The sequence below is a fragment of the Cylas formicarius genome, unplaced genomic scaffold, assembly GCF_029955315.1.
Source record: "Cylas formicarius isolate icCylForm1 unplaced genomic scaffold, icCylForm1.1 PGA_scaffold_6__28_contigs__length_40554024, whole genome shotgun sequence".
Classification (NCBI taxonomy): Eukaryota; Metazoa; Arthropoda; class Insecta; order Coleoptera; family Brentidae; genus Cylas; species Cylas formicarius.
Genome location: NW_026844347.1, coordinates 21,533,198 through 21,550,486, shown reverse-complemented (window position 1 = coordinate 21,550,486; position 17,289 = coordinate 21,533,198). Strand labels below are relative to the sequence as shown.

General features: G+C 34.3%; 2 protein-coding genes across 3 annotated transcripts in view; both read right to left on the bottom strand.

The window, feature by feature from the left end:
* Positions 1-22: 22 nt before the first annotated feature.
* Positions 23-759, bottom strand: LOC132703547 (uncharacterized). Of its 2 annotated transcripts, XM_060672872.1 has the most exons (3): positions 704-759; positions 336-646; positions 23-286 (listed from the first exon to the last, which is right to left on the bottom strand). In XM_060672872.1, the coding sequence occupies exons 2-3, from the start codon at positions 637-639 to the stop codon at positions 90-92; spliced, it is 501 nt and encodes a 166-aa protein (XP_060528855.1). In that variant the 5' UTR covers positions 640-646; positions 704-759; the 3' UTR covers positions 23-89. The 2 variants fall into 2 exon arrangements, with proteins under 2 accessions (XP_060528855.1, XP_060528854.1); XM_060672871.1 differs by lacking the exon at positions 704-759 and having other exon boundaries at positions 24-286; positions 336-697.
* Positions 760-7,962: 7,203 nt separating this feature from the next.
* Positions 7,963-17,289, bottom strand: part of LOC132703412 (sodium-dependent dopamine transporter) — a 30,911-nt gene continuing 21,584 nt past the window's right edge. The window contains exons 4-11 of the mRNA XM_060672658.1: positions 16,848-17,002; positions 16,343-16,449; positions 15,104-15,377; positions 14,135-14,238; positions 13,837-14,074; positions 10,860-11,088; positions 10,163-10,431; positions 7,963-9,257 (exon numbers count right to left, since the gene is read on the bottom strand). Coding sequence (XP_060528641.1) covers positions 9,120-9,257; positions 10,163-10,431; positions 10,860-11,088; positions 13,837-14,074; positions 14,135-14,238; positions 15,104-15,377; positions 16,343-16,449; positions 16,848-17,002 — 1,514 coding nt within the window. The 3' untranslated portion in view covers positions 7,963-9,119. The remainder of the gene's footprint in view (positions 9,258-10,162; positions 10,432-10,859; positions 11,089-13,836; positions 14,075-14,134; positions 14,239-15,103; positions 15,378-16,342; positions 16,450-16,847; positions 17,003-17,289) is intronic.

The window sequence follows — 17,289 nt, the reverse complement described above, 5'->3', positions numbered from 1 at the left end:
CAAAGTAAACATAATTTTAGATTTTATAGGCCTTGAAAAAATAAAACATTTTACCACAATTTATTAATAATGTAACTACAATGCAGAACTTAAATATTTAGCTTAAAGTCCTTAAAACCTCTTGAAGCATAATCAGAGGGTTTGGTTCTTTCTGACGTAGCTGGATAGCCTGGATCACCTTCGGTGACCCTTTCACGTGACTTGATCATTCTCCATCCTCCATCTTTAGTCCAATCATTTCCATTATATTTAAAATAATAAGCAGTGGCATACAGAAAAGTTATACCTACAAATTCATTTCCTTATCTTAGCTAACAATCTCACTTGCAAGTTACCCATTAAAGCTTTCCCAGTGAAGTGTCTAATATGCGCTGCTTTATTGGACCCAATGACTGGTGTAAGAATATTTTCAAACTGATCAAGTGGCCAACGATAAAATCTTCTGATCGGATTGTAGGTCGCTTTGTACATTTGGGGAACGTGTCTTGGTTCATTGGATGCCAAGTGTTGATCTTCAAGCCATTGTTTACGCCAAGCTCTATCCGCATCGGTCATGCCCAACAAACGTTCTCGTTCATTGATGAACCGGCCCGCGATGGGCATAGGCTTTACCCCCCCTGTTTGAGAACCTTTCCCCATGATTTTCCTATGAATTTTGCACCAGACAAAATTATGTTTCTAATTACATAATTTTAGAACTTACCTCAATCAAAATTTGGAGGTTAGCGTAAATGTCAAGCATAGATCATTCCATTTTTTTTTGCATCTAATGACCAACATTATAGAAGGTCATTCGGCCAGTTTACAACAACAGGTAACGATTTAAAAAAATCCTAAAGGATGCCTTCCTAACATATTAACATGTTAACATATTCACATAGTGGAACAACTTCAAAATAAATTGTCATAAAATGACGACCGATTCTTCTAACTGCTTCTGCAATTATCTCATAGGGGATATCCGATCCCAACATAATGGAATAACATATCACAAAATACAAAAAACACAAAAAAACACCATTTTAAATCAAACGACGCTAATTTCAATTCGATTTAAATATTTTATGGAACCGGACAGGAGCAATATCGCCGTGTGTTATGGTTCCCTCGAGAATCACGATTCCGCTTTCATTCGCTCTCTTATTACTTCCTGTATCCAAACCTGTTTAGATAAATGTATTTAAAAAATAAAGGTATTCTTCAAACATTTGTTCATATAAATAATGCTTGCAATGCAGTTACCAGTGAGATTACCAGTTATTTTTTCCTCATATCTCTATGAAAAATGTAAATAAAATCGAAATCACTAAAGAAGCCTCCTAAAAGTGTAAATTAAACTGATGGGGTACTAAATATAGCACAGGAAAGGCCTAAAATGTTTAATGTAAAGTCTGTAGATAAGGCTATTTCTTCATCTCAATTAATTGAAGACGTACGTTTCGCTGCCCAAATTTGTTTAAAAAACTGTGGATATTGCAAAATTAAACCAGGAAAATTAAAACCTATTATAAAACAATTCAATAAGCAATTTGTTTAAGAAACTGTATTTCAATATTTAACCGAAATTAGCCTTAACTATAAGAGAATTGCACAGAAATTTAGAGAATACGACCGTTAGTTTTTAGGTACTTTTTCCAAAACAACACGAATATATCACTGACATGACCGTCAGAATTGACAAACGTCACGAAAACCGGTAATATCCCGAAAATGTCCGAAGTGGCTCGGATCCGTGGGAATGGAAACTCATGTGTGAAAATGACATTTTTCTACTCCCGTCTGTACAATCCGTAAGTACACACCGATCTAGCGTGTGGGAAGCGTCACTTTACGTCACAGATGCGACCCGCTTCTGACATTTCCGGGACGGGTTTGGAAACAATCGGATATTTTCGGGCATATTTCACACCCCTTGAATTTTCATGTTTGTCAATTCTGACGGTCATGTCAGTGAATGTATTCGTGTTGTTTTGCAAAAATGCACCCAAAAACTAACGGTCGTAGAAAAAGTATAGTATGCATCACAACATAAATACTATTACCGCACGCTAGATCAGTGTAGAATTAGGTACTTTACAGAAGGGAGTATAAAAAAACATTTTTTAAAATAAAGTTTAGCCATTTAACACTAACAAATACTAAAAGGTATCATTTATTACTTCAAATTGAAAAAAACAACAACTTTTAAAAACAAAAATGGCACCGTGTCTATCACAAAAAAATTGCCAGCTAAAAATACATGCATTTTTGGTTACTTAGTAATACACGTATTTCTAAAAGCAATTTTTATCTGTTAAAATTATATGCACAAATACATAGAAATTGCAACGTCTCTATGGGGCGGAATGCGACATAATTGACTGACCAACTTCGATAACTTCGACTCCAGGGATATTCCCACGGGACTGCGAATGCTACGCCTAGATAGGGGTGTGAATGGGGGACTCCAATAGCCGGAATACACTAAACTGCTTAACACTAATCCGCGTAGTAGACCCGGGAGAAAATGAAAAAAAAAAACGATATTTCAAACGCATGCTCAAGCTAAGACTTCACAACAAATTTTTAACTAATTGCTGAAATTATGAAAATTCAAGTACGTTTTATTAGAAGCAAGCAGCAGGTACTTCCGCCAGGTACGTGAAATCTAATTGATTCTTCTGAAAATTATTCGCAATGAGAAATAAATAAATTAACATTGCGTACAGAAACTACAATTTGCAATGCCAAAAGAGTATAAATAGTAAAGGTAAAAGAATAAAATTCTTTTCGCATTAAAAATATTTTAATTGTGATAACTAAATAACATTTATTTTGTTAATGTAATATAATAAAAAATCTTCTCACACTGAATAAAAATGAAAAATTAGGCTTTGGATAAGATCAAGTATTCGGAATATTTGGTTATAAATTTTGCGATATTTGCATTTATATGTTTTCCTATGTCAATAAACATTATATGCAGTGAACTCGCTCTAAATAGAATTGCAACTGCATGATAGAAAAGTCAGGCCAATTTTACAATCGAAAGAGTTCGCTAATAATGCTCATTTATATAAATGGGAGAATATTGTGTTCGCGTTGTTTGATAACTGCATTTACCGATAAAGTTCTAATGAATTTACTTACATATTATTATTGAGTGATCAAATAATACTTTCTCTAAATATTTCTACAAAACTAAATTGCGACAAATGTGCATGTGAATTGATATTCCTAGAATTTCAAAACATTCCTTCTAACATCTTTAATTATTACATTATTTAATTGTTTATTAAATTAATCAAATTTTCTGTTGACTTCTAAATCAATAGATAAAGAATACCGATATACCTTTTTGTTCTTTATTTCTAAGTAATCGGAATTATTTAATAATATAGAAAAATTTTAAATTTTTTCTTGCAAAAGTTGTGAAGCTTATACAAGAAACAAAAACAAATTTTTGATAGTTGTAGTTATACAACGAAATTTTAATTTCCCTTATCGGGATGCAACTGAATAATGACCATCAGATAAGTGGTTACTACACCAAATAGTCCCCACAAATTTTTGTTGTCCACTTCGAACAAGTCAGCTGCCCTTATTCGTGGTAGATACAGTTCTATTTCATTTGCAAAGTCCAAAAGTTGCTTCCGTTGTATGGACCGCGTGGGAAATAAATCTTCAAGTTGGTAGCACAGATACCATAAGATTTTTGCCTCTTGTTTGAGAGCGTGACACGTTCGTATGATGCCGAAAGTGTACAACTGCAAAATCGGTTTAGTTGGTGGGGTTGATACTGATACATGGTAAACAAACTCAAGGCTAGTTTAAAACACGGAAATATTTGTGCCGCGGACTAATAAAATAATTTTTGAAAGAAACTTCCACAGGCTACTGTAATAGTTTTTACAAAACTTCTGGATTTCCCCTTGCTGCTGACGTTTTGCCAATCATCCTGTTGACTTGGAAAAATCCGAGACTCTATAGAAATCTATAAACAACCTAACAATCTTAACAGCGACTCAGGTCTCTACCTGTCACCAATATGGGAATCGAGAGGGTGTTTATGCTCCTCATTTAGCTCCGCCCCCCTCAAATAATATATAAGCAGGTACAGAGACTGGCGAAACGTCAGCAAGTTCGACTCAGCAAAAACCGACGCAGGAGGAATCCAGAAGTTTTGTAAAAATTACTAATAAAATAGTTTCAACGACAAACGAATTGTCCATTGTAAAAAGTAATTTATTCTAGTGGGACACCCTGTATATTTAGCAATTAATAGCTAGCCGCTTCTTTGTCAACCTAAAATTGTGTTTTTTTTTTGCTATAACCAAAATTAAGAAAGATATAACGATGCAATATGCGGTATCATATTTGAACCACCAAAAAAATGTGGGGAAAGAAAACTCATCTACTAGATACGATTTCTACTGTTCTTTTTATCAATTTAAATTTCCACAAGTATAAAAATAGATTTATCTATGAGGAAACTAAAATTGTTACCCCTTAACTGTGGCACTGGTTTTAAAAATCGACATTGTTTTTTGAAAGTTAATTAAGTACGAACTTCCGTATCGTGATTTTTATAAAATAGATTCAGAAAAAATTTTTCTCGACAAATACTTTTTCTATAAACTGCTTGCATACTCTATCTACTCTGCAATTACTTTGTTTAAGTTCAGCACAGAAAATAAACAGGAGGAAAAACGTCGCTTATATCACTCGGTTTCTTTAACTGGTTTTAATGAAATAAACTGCTGTATGTAAGCTGGCAAAAACGGTCTTTAATAAATCAATTCCTTCCCTAAAGTTCAAATCCCAAATTTTTGATAATTCTATCACATCTTTACGGTGGTTCACACATATCCCATGAACCTTGTGCGTATCCAATCTTGGTAACATTTAAAGCTTAGCTTGGAGCGACCTTTTTTGCCCTGTTTATATTCAATGGCTCTACTTACGGCAATCAAGAGCATTCGTATTGCGTCTTCCAATTCCAAAAGTTCAACAGTCTGCCCGAAATAGCCGAAAATCATATAATCCAAGAAATACAGGCTGTTGATGACGCACGACAGAAAAATAGCTAAAATATGCCACTGGAAAATGATATTGGCGTTCGTTACCCACTTGTCTAAGGTACGCAAAATCATGCCCACATCTCGGATTCGTTTGGAACACAGTAAAAATTTATTCCGTTTAAAGAACAATGCATTTTGGTCAGTGGCGGTTGCAATTTCCATAGAAAAATATGAATTTAGATCTGTATACCTGTCTCTGATATAAGAGAAGGCAGCAATCATCAGAAAAAACTCAGTGTTGAAAAAGACTCTGTGTGCATCGATAGCGAACAGTGCCCACATGATAACGGATGTGTCAGTATACTGAGAGTCGACAAATAAATACGTCAAACATTTTCGTAACGAAGCTATCGAAATTAAAGCCAGAGTAATCACCATCACCACTAAAAAGAATGTGGACGAGGTTTCTTGGTATTTCCGATGTTGCTGGATGGTTTTCACTTGCACTAAGTATTTGAAAAAGTTTTTCCACGGCTTGCGGTTACACAAGTGCCATAGCGAAAATATCACGGGAAAAATTAAATCTGTTGTAGAGATGGTCAGGTCCATGGTGCGTTCTACAATGCTCATTCGAAGAGAGATAGAGGGCAAAGTGTTAGGTATTATAAATAGCGCAATAACCAACAACTTAGCAGTTATAAATGTCAGCACCCAAATGATACTTAGGACCAGTCCCGTTTTAGTGTCAGCGTTCCAATTTGGTACGATCCCAATGGCAACACCAATTTTATAAAAATTTGATACGTAGCTGTACTGCATTGTGTTTGAGACCTGTTTAAAATGTACTTTTCCTGAAAATGTCTCCGACTAATGAACGGTCTTTATTTATGCATATAAAAGTTTCAACGGAGCTAGACAAGTTATACTTTCTTGCTTCCTAAGTGTCGTTAATGTTTCTAAAATTTAAAACCCATTATAATAATAGGCGGAATTGCTACACACCCTGGATCTGAGGTTAAGTTAAACTAAATTATATTAAATTAATTTCATTTCGAAAACAGTTGAAAATTGAAGGCTTTTTTCTGTTGTACAGTGGTTTTTGAAATATATATATATATATATATATATATATATATATATATATATATATATATATATATATATATATATATATATATATATATATAAACTGGTGGTATTATCTACATTTATTTTCGAGAATGTTGACACACCTCCCACTACTTCCCTTTCAGACATAGAGCAAAAACTATTGAAATATTGACTTCATTAGAATTTGTGTCCTTTTTAAATCAGTACTCGCTTTAACTAGGATTAACATTATTTTACAGTAACCGTACATAGTACTTAACAAATTCTTTCAAAGGTCTAGGAGTGTCCACCCCGGGGGTGAGTGGGGGACACACTGCATGATGGTAGTAAAATAATAAGCAACATTAGCTAAAGGTGTTGGTCTTACCGCAATCAAAAGCATACGTATCGAGTCCTCCATTTCTAGAAGTTCTGCGGTCTGTCCGAAATATCCGAATATCAAATACTCCAAAAAGTACAGGCTGTTGATGATACACCAAAAGAAAGTGGCCACCATGTGCAACTGAAAAATTGCGTTTACGTTCCGCGAGATGTTGAATAATTTTCTAAAAATTGAAGCTATCTCCTTAATTTCTTGAACAAACGAAACGTCTTCGTCTTTTAGTTTTCCGGAGCAATAATTGTGTAAGTCCGCGTATCTGTCCTTGAGGTAGAGTAAAGACGCCTCCAGCAGAAAAAACTCATAGTTGAAAAAAATCCTCATCGAATCGAGAAGAGTAATGGCCCAGAATACCGGCAAATCTACCTCCATTCCATATATTAAAACGTTTAGAAGCTTATGCGTAGACGAGTAAAAGATCGTTACGTTCGTACCTATGAACAGTAAAATGAAAATTTTATCCCCCGTTTCTTGGTATTTTTTGGTTTGCAGAGCGGTCCGCACTTCGTTGACCAGTTTAAAAAAGTTCATCCAGTTTTGTCGTGCCAACGACGAATGCCATACTGAAATGGTCACGGGTATCATCAAGTCAGTGGTGGAAATTGTGCCGTCCATGACTCCTTCTACGATTGCGGTACGCTGAGTGACGAAAAGGAGTGTTTTTGGTAGTATGAATAAAGCTATCACGCCAGTTCTGACTAGTACATTCGCAACAACCCAGGCGATAGACAAAATTTCCAGGAAACTTTTTCCATTGTAAAATGGTAAAGTTCCGAGTGCAGCTCCCACTTTATAGAACTTCAAAAAATGATCGTACTTCATGGCGAAGGATGAGTGACATTTAAATTAAATTTGTTTGCTAGTGTTGTTTTGCCGAAGGCAACGTCATAAATGTGCATTCAATTGCCTCTAAGTGAGGTTTAATGGAATATCGGGAACAGCGCGTTAAGAGAGAGCTTTTCTATTATCTTTTTGACACGAAACGAAAAGTTATTATTGGGGGCTAATTGACTAAAAAGGTAGCATTTGCTGATTAGCAAAAGCCAATGCTTAAAAAGTTATATTTATCTTTAAGTCATCTACTTATAAAGTCGCAAATATATAATTTACTTGAACTGTGATATCGGCCCTGAAGATAAGTAATTAATTTTAGGGAGCAAAATAAAAGAAAATAAAGTAATTAAAGCAAAAAAGGAAAAAGGAAAAGCTGTTTAGACTATAGCAAACAAAGGAAAATTCGACAATTCTTTTAAAAAGTCAACAAATGAAATATGAAAGGCGAATTAAAAAAAATATTTAAATAGAACTGACAATCAGAATAATAACTGACAATGGAGGTTGGGAGTCTCGTAGTTTCAAATAATTGTTTTCTTTCTCAACTTGAAGGTGAGATGGAAGGATTCGCAGCTAAAGGTCACATTTTATGAACAAAAATATATTAACAGAATTTAATACATTTTGAAAATAGTGCCCGTAGTTTGAAGCTATTTGCAGTGGCTGTTTGCAGATAACTTACAGTAAGACTGTTTACATATTATAACTATAAGAATATAAAAGTATTTAATAAACACATCGAATGAATTGAATATGTGAAATGCGAATGCTGAAAACAAGATAATCCAATGCGACAAAACGAAACAATTAAAGTGAAATAAATTGCAAAAATTTTCAAAAAATGCAGATAAAGGTACGAGATAAACTTTAATTTGTAGATATTAAAAATTCCGTCCGCCACATCACCCGGCATCTACCAAATTTCGGAAAAGCTAGTTTTGTTTTTTAAATTTAAATAAATTCGAAAGATTTATCCTCATTTTGAAAAAATTAAGCTAATCTACGTTATAATCAGTTAAAATGTTTTTAAAATGATTTCATGTTTCTTAGTATTTACAGTTAAAAGGAAACGTCCAAAGGTGCTGTTGTAAAATCTAAATTATGCATGATTAATCTCAAATGAGCTTAACCGCAAACGATCAAAATGGCTGATTTGATCGTCGCGATTCACAATACCTCTACCCATTCGGTGAATAAATCTGATTGTGTATGAAAAGTATATTGACCTTAAACGCTAGAATAAATATTTCCTAAAAATTGGATGTTTGCAATTAGCATCCGTACATTAATTATTGTAACTGTACAACATTTCATTTTTGGGATTTACTTACAATATTGCTACCTAATACAATTTCTCTAATACGCTAGTATCTACATTCATTTATCGATGTGTATGCTGCAGATTGGCTATTTCCTAATCTTTGGTATAAAATTGGTAGAAAATTTTGAGCGCAACAATGGCCGAAGCATGTGAAGGCCCTGATTTCATATTGCTTCTACTGGGGAAATTCTTTTGCTTTTTATGCTTAAAAACGAAACAATCATCGAAGGCTTCTGGTTGTTTCATTTTTCAGTTATAGATGAGCTAGTTAGCAAAAGAACTGCCCTCTAAGATCATTGGTCCGCTTAAAACGCAATAGCTATTTACATAAGGTACATGGCCTAACTGACCTACGTCGATATATTATTAAAACTTTGGTCCTACATTTATTAATATTTGGTCTAACAGGTACAGCTTTGGAAATTTTCTACAAAAATCAAACAAAATACTCGTCGAATTTGGAGGTTTTTATGTCTCACACCTCGACTGGGCTTTGACTAGTCGCCGTGTCGGGGGTGGTTATCCTTACTTGGTTCGCATCTGTCTGGACGATTCCGTTCGATTGGGTCCTTACCTGAGAGTCCCTCCATGGAGTTGTTAAGATTCTTAAACGCTGAAATATATTTTTCAGTCTGTATTGGTAATGTAAAGGTAAATGTCAAGTGTTAACAATCCTTAATGGGCTAAGCCCGGCGTCGTATGCGTCCCAAGAACTAAAGCGCCACGCAGCGCTGCTTGGAACGTGGCTATTGCGAACTTTCTATAAAGGCACAGCGCCCCGCTAGCTGATTAGTTAGTTGAAAAGAGAAGCTGAAACGCGCATGAGTGTGTATTTTAAAAACGTAACAATACTTTTTCTTGGACAATTAGCTTTTGGGTGCACTTTTGCAAAACAACACGAAAACATTCACTGAGTGATATGCGACGAAGTAGCAAAAACGTTCGAAGTGGTTCGTAAAAGTGATGAATGAAGCAGATGTTCACAAGTGACACTTTGCGCACGTCTGATCACTGCATTGGATTTTTTAGAATAGGAAATACATGAAATATATTTTATGCTCTAATTTATTAACGTAACGACTAAAACAGAAAGACAACTTGTTTTTAAATGTTGAACGCATCTATTCGTTGAAAAAAGTTGCAATAAATAACATTAAGATTTTTTGTTGTTACGCATTAAATTTTGCGTGGCGTAGAATTTGTGGAGGGTTAAGAAGCCTTTTATTGCCACTGTCGTACGACTCTGCTAGTAGCCAGAAACGTTTATTCATAGTGTATAGTCAAGTATGACAAATTAAATTAGTTAATGTTTACGTGAAAACAATGGGCAAAAATAATTTTTAAATAAAACACCTCGTAAATCAGTAAGCAGACCCATTTTCTCTAAGTGATTTTGGTTACATCTTAATATTTTGAGCTCATGATTCTACAGTTTATATATTTCCGATAATTAATGATTTACCGTGTATAACATACATACTTTTATTTTTAATAATGCAAAACAATTTACGATTTTACCTTGGAGAAACACCCAGGCGTGATCAGGAATTGAATAATCGCTACGCCAGGGATCATGATGATCGACGAGCCTGCTATCGCCCATCCAAGCACGTTCGCCCATGCTGGGTAAACGTAACTGCCGTATGTCAACGGCTCGTATGACCATAATCCGTAGACGATGATAAAAAGCAAAAAGGCGGGAGCCGCAAAAGTCCAACAAAACCTCCAGTACAATCCGGGTGCGAATCCTATCATATCTTCGATGTCATGGCAGAACCTTTGGGTACCTGCGAAATTGACAAATTTATTCGTAAAACTTTTTTTTCAAAAATTATATGTCAAAATCTCATAATAGGTTATCTTAGTATGTGAAACTTAACACACTGAAGCGCACGTTCAGTTTTTGTTTACATAAAGTCGGTTTTACAAGTGCGGCATTCGGTGAACTATGAGCGATAGTTCGTGGGATGTGGATGCGAGTTTGGTAATTCATTCAGTAACATAATCTTCTGCTCAAAGTAGGTAATTTTGTATACATTAAACGAAACAAGCACTTCGCTGTTCGTGGAGTAATCCATGCATAGTGATATCGGCGACTGTGCCAGTGTCAAGCAACTTGTTGGTATATATTTAACATATCTTGTTTAGAAGTTGTATTTCTTATGCAGGAGATTTTTAAAATATACGTTGCAGTTAGTTAGTAATTTATGCTTACCATATATCCAAGAGACTACCACCGCTTCGAATAACACTGCAAAAAGCATCGAGTACCCAGCTGCGTACCTATCGAGAAGATGGAAAAAATAGAAACCGCCCTGAGAACAGGACGCGAGACCAACGCAGAAATACAAACTAAACAGACACGCTACAAAAATTTCTCTATGCCGTCCAATCTTCGGAAATTCATCGCTTAGTGCTGTGATAATAGCCTCGGAGCCACCAAACTGGAAAGAAAGTGAACTGCATGAACTACTGGTTTCAGCTAACATCCCTGCGCAAACGCGAACATGCCGGAAGATGCAAAAATTTCTCGAGCTAACTTGGACAGACCAAAAGTCGTGTGCAATTAGCACTGTTATACTACTCATATAACACAAAATTTTCCTATATCTGTTATTCCTTTGGAAATAAAAATTAATTTCGCCTATATTTGTTCTTTTATTATTCGTGGATGTGTTTAACCATTTTTCGACATGTTTCCAAATAATGGGAACTTAGTTGCTGATTTATTCTATTAGGTCATCTTTTGTATGGTGGGTTCAATTTACCTTGATAATATTTTAATTTGCTGTAAATTTTTAGAGATATCAAGGTAAACAAAAAAACAAAATGTGGGGTGGTTAGTAGCCAAGTTTTTTTTTCCAAATGACCTGTAAAACAAAACACTATCAATTTTTTGACATATAAGCCTCCATCATATTTTTTTAAATTTTAACGCCCTGTATAATATATATGTGTTTAATAGAATATCTTATTCCGATTACACTTTACCACGTCAGTTTCGTTGCGCACGAATCGGAGCCACTTCGGACATTTCCGGGATTTTACCGCTCGGATTTGGGAGCAATCGGATGTTTTCGGAGATATTTCCCCACTCTTTGAATTTTGATATTTGTCAATTCTGACGGTTATGTCAGTGAATGTATTCGTGTTCTTTTACGAAAATATTGCCAAAAAGTAACGGTCGTAGAAAAAGTATAGTATGCAACACGTTCGGTAAACTTTTTAACTCACTCGTTTATTAAACACTCGCTCCCCTCGTACCGCACTTGTTGCATAATATACTATTATATTTTAGTCCACTCGTTTTTGACAAATCAGAAAATGGTAACGTATCAAATGCTAAAAAGGTATACCGGAATCATAATGTTTTAAATGAAAAAAATAAGGCAAACATATTAGGATTCTATGAAGTACATCCAGTTTTCTCTATTACTAGAGTATATGAGGAGACAGGTATTTCTCGGAGTCAATCCACTCGATTTAAATTTCGTAAAGCTCAAAAACTAAGTGCAGAACAATGTTAAAAAAGGATGCAGTTTTCGTTGGATTTTTTAAATAGACATAATGAGAATAATAATTTTTTGAAAAACATTTTATGAACTGATGAAAGTTCGTTTAATACAAGATAGGGCTGTAATAGACAAAATACGCGATATTGGTGTTTAAATCATCCTAGACCTATACAAGAAATAATACCAATCGATTAAGATTTGATATTTATAGATCAAAAGTTAACTGGAGATCATTATTTGCAACTCTTAGAGCACCAAGTAGAACCATATATAGAAGATTTACCCCTAAATGGAATATGGAAGCAAGGTGGTGTCCCTCCTCAGAATGTTGTGCAAGTTAAAAATTTTCTTAACATGGAATATTCCAGGGGTTGGATAGGGAACGGCGGAACTATGGATTGGCCAATCAACAGCCCCGACTTAACTTTAATGGGATTTTTTCTTTTGGGGAAAAAATCACGTGCACAGAACTCCTTTTAATAGTGTCGTGGAACTTCGGCAAAGGATTTCAAAGGCAATCAATCAGTTACGAGACAAATGCAAGACGTCATACAATTAGAGTATATGAGAAATGTGTTCTGGAAGTATTTAGAATAGTTAAAGAATTTATTTTAGTATATTTTTAGTATATTTGTTCTACTTTAATTTGTAAATAATTATTGTTGTTGAAGTCAGTCACGGCACTCTTTGAAATTACATAAACATTTCCTATTTTTGCTAAAAACGAATGGACTAAAATATAAAGTGTGTTACATCATTGTAATCGGAATAAGATATTCTAATAAACACATGTATAATACACAGAGTGTAAACAAATTTATAATATACAGGGTGTTCCATTTTAAATATTTTGATGTATGCTTATATGTCAGAAAATTGATAGTGTTTTCTTTTATACGTCAGTTGGAAAAAAAATTGGCTACTAACCCTACATTTTGTTTTTTTGTTTACCTTGATATCTCTAAAAACAAAAAGTTACAGCCAATTAAAATATTATCAAGATAAATTGAACGAACGATACATAAACTACCACGTAATATGTAAGGATAGGGTGGTCCAATTGGACACTTTTAAAGGGAAAAATTTCTTTCTAAATTAAACTAATGTGAGTGACCGGGGCTCAATTTTCATAAAAAGAAATGGTTGTAAGCGTCCTAAAAGTCATATTTTTGGAAAGGTTCTTTAGAATGATTAAAAACTGTATGGGGTGTTATAAAAGTCGATTTTTCGGTTGATTAACTAATCAAAACTATTAGTTTTAGTATAAAAATATTATATTTAAACCATTAAATTCTACGTGAATAGTGCCTTTTTGCTTTTTTGGCCCACCTTCGAAATATTAAAACCTGTATGCATAGGGGAAAGCGTCATCTTCTAAAGATTACTGTACTTTAGTTTTTTCCACTTAATTTGTCTATAGAAAACCAAATTTCGTTTTATACATATTTTATTTATACTAAATATAAAAATGTGAAAGTAAGATATTTAATAATTTTTAGAATGGTTAAATACCGCCGACGATTAGTCATTTCAAAACTACAAATGCTGATAATAGTTCTAAAATTGAATTGTCTAATTATATTAATGCGAATTTACTCATATACGTACACTTTATACACAGTATATTCGAAATTCATTCATTCATATTCAAAATATAGTTAAATGTGAATTACTAACCGAGCTGTCGAGGCCGAGGGTGAGAAGCATCATGAAGAAAATTAAGGCCCAGAATATGCTACCGGGCATCGTTGCTATAGCTGCAGGGTAAACTATAAACACAAGACCTGGACCTTCCGTAGCGACATCGGTTATTGAACGCCCAGCAGTATGTGCCATATAACCCAGTACCGAAAATATGACAAAACCAGAAACGAAGCTCGTCGCCGAATTGATCACGCTGGTAAGTAGGGCGTCTCTAAATGACGAGTATCAAGGATTACATTTACACATAGTCAATATAATAAGTTAGCCTTACTTGTATACATTGTTGTGGTATTCGTTATAAGATGCGTATGCTAGTAGCACGCCGAAGCCCGGTCCCAAAGAAAAGAAAACTTGAGTGGCCGCATCCACCCACACCTTAAAAAATCAATCTATAAAAATAATACCAAAGTTTACAGAAAAATATATAAATTGCCTCGCTCGAGATGTCTCATGCGACTAGTACAACATGCTCAACAGCAGCCGCGAGAATCTGTACAAGGTGGATTTTATTTTTCGACGATCGGTTTGTATAATTAGATATAAAAAATTTTGTATGTTCAGTGGATCAAGTTGATAAACTATAATCATCTATATTATTTTTTCGGTGTTTTCAGAAGACTGTAGAACTTTAAGAAATGTTTAGTCCTGTAAACTTGTTAACCATGTATTATCTAGACAGGTACTATATTCTGATATCTAAAGTCGTACAGCCAATTTTAGAATATAACAGAATATGTGCGTGTTTAACGTTATATTTTAAAGAATCAGCTCTTTAAATATATAATATTAGAATTGTTATTAAATTTATGTTAGTTCATAAAAAATACTTATTTTTGCTACCTAACCTTTTTTTAACCAATTCTTAAAATTAGTTGTCATATCGGAAAAAGTTCTTGTTTCTGGTCTTCGAATTCTTAAGGCGTCAACGCCTACTACTGCCACTTGTTTTCGATACCAAATCAAGTAGATAGAATAACAAAAAAGTGTGAATTAAAACGGCTTACTAATATTTATTTTTTATTGACGATATTTGAAATATTCCAGTTTATCATTTGTTTTGGTCACAGCACAAAAACAGGCGCCGTTCTTTGAAGTGTTTCAGACAATAGTTTTAGAGAGAGAGGCAACTCTATATATATATATATATATATATATATATATATATATATATATATATATATATATTCCGCAAACTCTGATTTCTTACATCTTCATTTTTTGATACACGCATTTGGCCTACCTCTGCTGAAGAAATCATTGTAAAATCAGGTTTCAAGTAGTATTTAATACCCTCGGCAGATCCAGGCAACGTAATTCCTCGTACCAGAAGTATTAGTAACACTGCGTAGGGGAAAAGGGCGGTGAACCACACTACCTTCCCAGATGTGGAGATGCCCTTCCACAAGGAGAAATAGCAAATGACATAGACCGCCAAAAGACACATCGCCATATCCCACTTGATCGCCCCCAAATCGTGAAGGCCCTCGCTACGATGTAATTCCAAAATCGCACGGCTGTAATAATTGAACACGGTTAATGTAGCTAAAGTAATCTAGACTAAAGAAGAATTAGATTAAAACAAGCACTCGATCGACAAATGTAGAATATGAAATTTCCTAAGCATACTTCTTTCGAAAAAAGCCTCGGGTAGCGAAAAATAAGGTTTTGCATAAAGAAACTGGAAAGATGGTTAGTTTATACTATTCTAACTATAATTATATCAAACATTTATTTTATTATAATGGCGGCGTATTAAATAATCCCAAAACTTCACAGAAAAAACGGAACAACGACAGAAGGTCTAAGTGGCAATCAAAAACACAAAAGAGGGAAGAACTGGCGAACCTGGACACCAAACTTAGACACAATGAGCTCGACTCCAATTTAAATGCATTCCCCTCTATCTATTTAGATCGTGACAGAAGGCATGAACTAAGGAAATGAATAATATAACTGCAGAAACAACTTCATTTTTTAATTCGCTGGAAGATGAAGTTCCAATGAGAATGATTTTGTAATTTTTTTTAAGTTTCAAAATAAACTATTAAAAAAATAAAATGCAAAACCCGGAATTTCAGTTTTTCTTCCACATTTACTAGGATTACAACTTTGTCCGGGTATCTTGTACCTATAGTCAGTATGATGCTTTCAAATATTTTCGAGACATTTGTGATTAATTGCAATAGGTCTTGGTGGACCAAAATGTTGATTTCAATTTTCTATTTTTCAAATGATTATAAATTATACTGTAAATATGCCTGACATTTGAATAAAGAATATAAGAACATTATTAAAGTAGTTTTAGGAGAAATTAGTAGTTTTTGATTCCCCAAGTTTATTTGTTTCACTGGACAGGAGATTATGGCGGTTCATGATGCCTCTACTTTTGTATATTTTCGAAATGATTTGGGCCTCTTCCGTTCAAATCGATAGAAAACTATTACTATTACTATTTAAAACTATTTTGTAAAACACTTACACGAAGTATTCCGAAGCGGCCGATGCTAAAGTATCCTCTGAATCATTATTCAAAGATCTTGGGCGGGTCAAATTCACGTCACTGCTGTTTCTAGACACATAGTCAAACTGGAAGAAACATGTCATGCATTAATTGTAATACTTATAATCTCTTTCTTATAGACTCAAAATATATGCGAGAATCATATAGAATAATAAGTGTTTGTGCGCTACATTCACAAGCGCCCTCTAGCGGTCAAACGGGTGCAGATAGACAATTTTCGTTTGAACCAGTGAGTTTTTCATAAAATTTGTCCATGTCGAAAAGTTTTTATCTCATCAAATAAGATGCGCTCTCAAAACAAACAAGTTGTTTGGCTCAGCCTGGATTTCATTTTTTGTTGACATCCACTTAAGAAATCAACGGGAATGGTGTTGTTTAACAAACGATACAACCTATTAGTATGATATGAAATTTTTAATTTACTGTAATTCGGTAACGAGTACTTCTCGTATAAGAGTCTTACCGGTCTACAATTTGGTGTGTTCCATTCATTGTCGCAAGTCGTCCAAGGAAGCATGCTCGTGAACGAAGCAAAAAAGAAGCGCAGAGCCCACGCTATGATCACGTTGTAGTAGAAGTCAACGTAGAAAGCTATCAAAACTACGGCGTAACCAATTCCTAATGAAAACAATAGGAACTAACAATAAAGCGTAATACAACAAATAGCGACAAGTCAACGCCCTCGAATATATACAACATCAAATTCATCGCATCCATAACAATATGATTTTTAATTTATGAAATTCTTTAATGTCGAACTTAAAAATAATACTATTTCACTGCATGGTCTTTTAAAATAATGGTATGGACCGGCTCAATTCCCTGGATTTTTTTTGGGATTAGTAATAAAATGTCTGATATCTATGCAAAGTGGATTCTAGTTGTAGTTATGTGCCGAATGTAAT

What these genes read in the sequence shown, in the direction of transcription:
- LOC132703547 (XM_060672872.1), bottom strand. Translation starts at nt 639, where the DNA reads ATGGGGAAAGGTTCTCAAACAGGGGGGGTAAAGCCTATGCCCATCGCG. An exon ending in CACTGGGAAAGCTTTAATGG is followed by an intron (nt 287 to 335) that starts GTAACTTGCAAG and finishes ATGAATTTGTAG; the next exon opens with GTATAACTTTTCTGTATGCC.